The sequence below is a fragment of the Ictidomys tridecemlineatus genome, chromosome 6 (assembly GCF_052094955.1).
Source record: "Ictidomys tridecemlineatus isolate mIctTri1 chromosome 6, mIctTri1.hap1, whole genome shotgun sequence".
Lineage (NCBI taxonomy): Eukaryota > Metazoa > Chordata > Mammalia > Rodentia > Sciuridae > Ictidomys > Ictidomys tridecemlineatus.
The window spans coordinates 191,642,982-191,649,058 of record NC_135482.1 but is presented as its reverse complement, the minus strand read 5'-3'; the positions used below and the strand labels follow the sequence as shown (position 1 = coordinate 191,649,058).

The 6,077-nt window shown below is 45.3% G+C and overlaps 1 protein-coding gene across 2 annotated transcripts in view; it reads left to right on the top strand.

Moving 5' to 3' along the window:
- Positions 1-5,759, top strand: part of Mettl21c (methyltransferase 21C, AARS1 lysine) — a 60,520-nt gene extending 54,761 nt beyond the window's left edge. For both annotated transcript variants that reach the window (XM_005317005.5, XM_078016310.1), the window contains 3 exons: positions 864-1,015; positions 4,558-4,675; positions 5,193-5,759. In XM_005317005.5, coding sequence (XP_005317062.2) covers positions 864-1,015; positions 4,558-4,675; positions 5,193-5,587 — 665 coding nt within the window. In that variant the 3' untranslated portion in view covers positions 5,588-5,759. The remainder of the gene's footprint in view (positions 1-863; positions 1,016-4,557; positions 4,676-5,192) is intronic.
- The last annotated feature ends 318 nt before the right edge of the window (positions 5,760-6,077 follow it).

Genomic DNA, 6,077 nt, shown 5'->3' with positions numbered 1-6,077 from the left:
GGGCATTTCAAATGTTAACTGACAGCTCTTCTCCCAAGCCCAGATTTCACTGCTGTTTAAAGATCTTCTATCGTATCCCAGGCAACAAGGCAAGTTTCCTGCAGATAAAACCAGTCCCTGGGCTAGGAAACTCCTCCCTGCTCATCCCTTCCCAGCGTCCACACCAGGCAGGGTCCCTGAGTGCGCATGCGCTCAGCATCCTCCCTGCTGACATGTGTACCCGCTGCTCTTTTATCCTGAAACCTTCTGGGAAACCCTTAACCATCTGCGATTCTGTGATGTCAGCCCCGTCAGGCGCTCTTCCCCTCATTTTATATGCTATTTGAGAGCGGCTATCGTGGGTCATGGGGGCTAAAGGAGTATTTAAAGCCTTAGTAACTTAATAGCCAGGTCTCATGTGACAGCCGCCCCACTCTCGTGGCCTGTGCCTTTTGAGGGGCAGTTGCAGGAAGGATTTTGGGAGCAGTCAGCGTGTGGGAATGTTACTTCACGTCCAGATCTAAAAATAGCCGGGTTCCTGTTCACCTAGTTCCCCCTTAATTGCAGAGTCTGCTCTCAGGTGCCATTTTCCTGACAATTTCGCTTCCTCCTGACACCAGAACACAGGTTGGGGATGGGTCTTCCTCTCTTCAGGAGAAGGGAGAAGCCAAGGGCCCCTCCAGGGTTTTGCTGCATGAGGAAAAGGTCACATCTGAACCTTGTGTCGCATCCCCTCATAGAACACAGCTTGGTGTTCATTGCAGACCCTGGTTGATGGCACTGCCCCACTGCGGGAAAGATCGCTGGTCTCCTCCGTCTTACCCAGTGTAGGTTCACCCCGGATCCATGGAGCATGAAGCCTGTCTTATTTTTGTGCTTCACAGACGCTAACAACAGAGAATCGGCTCTTCGTAGCCTCCAGAAGTTCGTTCCGACAGATTATGCCAGCTACACTCAGGAGCATTACCAGTTTGCTGGCAAGAAGATCGTCATCCAAGAGTCGATAGAGAGCTATGGAGCGGTGGTGTGGCCAGCGGTGAGCGCATGGTGACGTTTGTGCCCTTAGTCTTTCTGGAGGTGGCAGTTTTGTACATCTGTGTTGCTGTGGGCAGGTGGCCACCTACTTCTACCTCTTGTGCTTCTCAAGTTGAGGATGGATTACCTGGTCCCCCAGAGATGCTGGGGGTGTGCTTGGACCCCAAAGAAGCATAGCATTTCCTTCAGAAGCATTGGTTTTGCTTTAAGTGATGTTCCTTAAACAATATTTTTATGTTAAATAAACCCGACCTTATTGGGAAGTAGAATGCAGCATGAATACAATTGCTAAGGAAAAAAAAAAGAATATCAGGAATTTAGAGTTTAGACTTTGCAATAGGCACCTTTGGGTCACACCCACTGGCTCTTGACCATCCATACTTCCTTGACTGGATGGATATTTTCACAGAAATATTTAGGAGGTATTATTCCACCTGATGTCACCCCTGTGACGGCCCAGCAAGGATGCTGCAAGAATGGAGGAAAACCTGCCATTTTCAAGCTGCAGGGGCCCAGGTGCTCACTGCACCTCCAATTGCCTCCATTTCCACATTTGAAACCTGGAGTAGAGGTAATGTCTAGTTCCTGACATGGTTATAACAAATGCAGTGCTACACGTAAGCCTACATGAATTGTAATTATTAATGCAACACTATCCTCACCTCCTGGCTAAGGACAGGGAGTTCAGAAAGCTTCCTAGGCTTGATGATAAAGCTCTTCTCCTGGGGCACACATGGCTCTTCCAGCCTAAAGGCTGTCAGCCTGAGCTTGGAAAGGCTCCAGAGCAGAACTCCTCAGCCTTTCTGTTCTGAGTCACACTGAAATCTTATTAAATGCAGACTGTGATTCAGGTGTGGTATGGTGTGAGTGTGTGCATATCTGTGGTGCTGCATGTCTTAAAAACTCCCCAGTGAATCACATCTCCTGGTCCAGGATCTTGAGCAGAAGTTCATGACAAGAGGTTCTCAGGAGCTGTCCAGGCAGTCCTGGGAAGTGGTAGCAAGTGAACTGGGAGAAGAGGAGCCAAAGGGCCCCAGGTTTCAGGGTTCTGCTCCCTTCTAAGCAGAACCTTATTCATGAGTATGATTCTCTTCCAATAAAGGCTTTCTTTTGCTTTAATAAGTTTGAAAATACCTAATGCCTTCCGAAGCTTCCTATTCTAATGAATTTAGCAAATAGACAACCAGAGCGGTGGTAACAGATTAGGAATGGAAACGGCACATTTGTCCACTCAGTTGTTTTACGCTAAGGCCTCAGCCATTTATGCACCCAAACGCACCTCTCTTGGGATCCCCTGAAAGCTTTAGGAGAATCGCATGTCAAGTGGGAAGACCCTCTGGGTGCCTGCAGGGGCGGAATCTATGAAGGAGCTCCTTTTAGAGTTTGCTCACAGGGCTAAGAGGGATGGGTTCCTGAGAAGGCTTTTATCTCCAGACGACCCCTGAATGGGGCCAGACCCTCCTGGAGGACAGGGCAGCATGTGTCCTCTGGCCATGCCAGGGACACTCTCCTCTTATTGAATGCCCTCACAGAAAAACTCATCTCCTTCCTCAGAACTCCCCTTCTCAACTCTGAGTGCCTTGCCAAGTGCTGGAGGTTGGTGCAATTTGACACCATTGTCTCACCAGGTGGCCTCACCTGGAGTGCCCATCTTTCCACACTTGGCTCACCTCTCCCTGGCACCCAGAATGCAGCCCTGACTCCCAGCAGCTCTATCATGTGCCGCCCCCACCCTGGTATATATCTCCCTGAAATCACTGGAATTAGTTTATAATTGGTTTGCTTACCTCTAGCTCTGCCACCAAATATCTTGGCAGTAGAGAAAAAGGTGATGTTCATGTTTGCATGTGTCCATTCCCTATGCACACATGAGGATGAAGTAAAGTGACTTATGGGGTAAAATCTGCAGTACTAGCCTTGTTACTGGCAATCATAAGTGGCAGGTCTGGAATCACCCTGGCCACTCCTCTCCAACCTAGACTAGAACCTGGAGTTCAGAGGCAGAAAGCATATCTATACCTGGGGCCAAAACATAAAAACCAATTATAGAGCTCCATAGTTTTTCATCTCAATGTTCCTTCCCCAGCGCATTGCTAGTGGACACTTCCTTGAGAAGCAATGCAAATGGAACATTCATTTTCTCCGAAATGTCAGGACAAGGTAGAGACAGAATAGAACGAATAAAGGAGAGAGATGGTTGGTTTCATGTATAATGAACAACTTGTCCATACTCAGAGTGTGGTCAGCAGGCCAGCAGGCTGGCTTCACTGGGAGCCTCTCTAGACATGGGGAATTTTGAGCCAGAGCTACAAGAGAAGGATCTGCATCTTTAACAAGCTACCCCGGGGCATTTGTTGGCACACTAAAGTTTGAGAAGCACTGTTCTTTTTTTTTTTTTTAAATTCTAATTTGTTATACAGTGGAATGCATTACAATTCATATTATACGTGTAGAGCACAATTTTTCATATCGCAGGTTGTACACAAAGTATATTTACACCATTCACATCTTTTTAAATGTACTTAGGGTAATGATGTCCATCTCATCCCACCATCTTTTATACCCCTATGCCCCCTTCTCTCCCCTCCCATCACTTTACCTTATCTAGAGTTAATCTAATCCTCCCATGTTCTCTCTCCCAACCCCACTATGAATCAGCCTCCTTATATCTGATAAAACATTTGGCATTTGGTTTTTTGGAATTGGCTAATTTCAATATTCTCCAACTCCATCCATTTACCTGCAAATGCCATGATTTTATTCTCTTTTAATGCTGAATAATATTCCATTGTGTATATATGCCACATTGTCTTTATCCATTCATCTACTGAGGGGCATCTAGGTTGGTTCCACAGTTTAGCTATTGTGAACTGTGCTGCTGTAAACATTGATGTGGCTGTGTCCCTGTAGTATGCTGTTTTTAAGCCTTCTATACTTTGGGTATAGACCGAGGAGAGGGATAGCTGGGTCAAATGGTGGTTCCATTCCCAGTTTTCCAAGGAATCTCCATCCTGAAGAAGCACTGTTCTGATAGTCTGTTTCTTTGATGAACCATTTAAGAAAACAAGAATCCAAGAAACTACCCAGTTGTCCAAGATAGCACAGTCCTAACGAAGCTGAATTTTGATTGATTGGGAAGAGAAGTTTTCAAGTTTATATAACACTCTAAATGCAGTTGCAGGCCCAAAATGGTGAAATCAGGGGAAGAAGTTGCTGTTTAGCTACATCTCCCCAATTTATAAGAGCTGAGCTAATCTACAGATCTCCACTCCCTGCTTTTTTTGGGTGGGGGGTAGGAATTGATCATAGCTAGTATAGTCAATTTAATGAATTTGTTTCTCCAGTTTGTGACATGCAATTTGTCATAACTTTTATGTTCCAGGGGTCTAAATATGGCATTGAATGAGATTTTGGTTCCTTTGAACACTTCAATAAATAGAAAATAATGTCTTTCAGTCTTTTAACTCTGAAGGTAGAGGGGTTGCTCCTGATGTCCAGTGTTCCAGTTCTCAGGTGAAAATCCCGGTTGTTCGTGTTTTTTAGGCTACAGCTTTGTGCCAGTATTTAGAAGAACATCAAGAGGAGTTGAATCTCCAAGATGCCAAAATACTGGAAATCGGTGCTGGACCAGGCCTTGTTTCCATTGTGGCCAGTATTCTAGGTTTGTTCCTTCCTTCCTTCCTGATCGTGTTGTAAAAGACCTTCACGGTGACAATGACAGATTGCTTTTTGTGTGGCAGGCAGGCTGTGGTAGGAGCTTGGCCACAATTTCACTCACTGTATCTCCCCAAAATGCCATACGCCAGGAATCGTGACTGTCACCTGCAGAGATGACTGAGTCTTGGAGAGGCTGAGCAACTCCTCGAGCTCACCTTGTTTTCAAAGTGACTAAGTTGAGAGTCCAGAGGTGACTCTGAGCCCTGGAGGTCTTCACCTCAGGAGTGGGGTGGGGGGTTTGCAGTTACTGACATCTGGAGGCGGGGGAGGGAGAGACTGGGGAGCCTACTAATCACCTTGCTGTGTTCAGAATGGGCCCACAAACAAGAAAGAATTGTCCAGCCCGAGCTATGGCAAGCGCAGGCCAAGGGGCCTGGTTCTCTTATGATGTCCCGGAGTGTATCAGTACTCTGGCCGCCCGAAAGTTTCCAGGTGATTGTTACCATCTCTCTCTCATTTAGGAGCTCAAGTCACAGCAACGGATTTACCTGATGTCCTGGGAAACCTTCAGTATAATCTCTTAAAAAATACCCTGAAATGCACAGCACATCTGCCTGAAGTGAAGGAACTGGTGTGGGGGCAAGACCTGGAGCAGAACTTCCCCAGGGCAGCCCTGCATTACGACTATGTCTTGGCCTCTGACGTGGTGTACCACCATTACTTCCTGGACAAGCTGCTCCTCACCATGGTGCACCTTTCCCAGCAGGGGACCGTGATACTTTGGGCAAACAAGTTCAGGTTCAGCACAGATTATGAATTCTTAGATAAATTCAAGCAGGTTTTTGATACGACTCTCTTAGCTGAATATCCAGAGTCAACAGTCAAACTTTTTAAGGGGACATTAAAATGGGACTAAATAAAACAACTTGTCTTTCAAAATGTCTCTTTTGAATCATGTTAGAAGTGGCACAGGCAATCGGACTCACAACTCGTGAACTTACAAGATGTAACTTAATACTAAAGCAACTTTAAATATATTTCAGATTATTTGAATAATAAAATATCTACAGAGAAAAACATGAAAGTAATTTTGTTGACTTGCAAGAGTCTCAGTTTGTGTTCAACGAGTCTGACATGAGTAAGTTAATGAACAAAGGGATTTCTCCTGAGCTGTTGAGCTCAGGTTTTGCACTTGTCAATATACTTTTTCATATGCTTTTTGACACTGAGCTTGAAAAGGTCATTATAACAGTTTGAAGAAACTACTTATACAGATTTTAACTGTAGCAAAGGGGAAGATTTTTGAGTGATAGAAAATGTATCAGTTTCACATTGGTTAAAAGTAGAAAATACAGAAACTGCTGGAATGAAGAAACAGGTTCTGTCTTAGGAAATTCTTAGGAGAA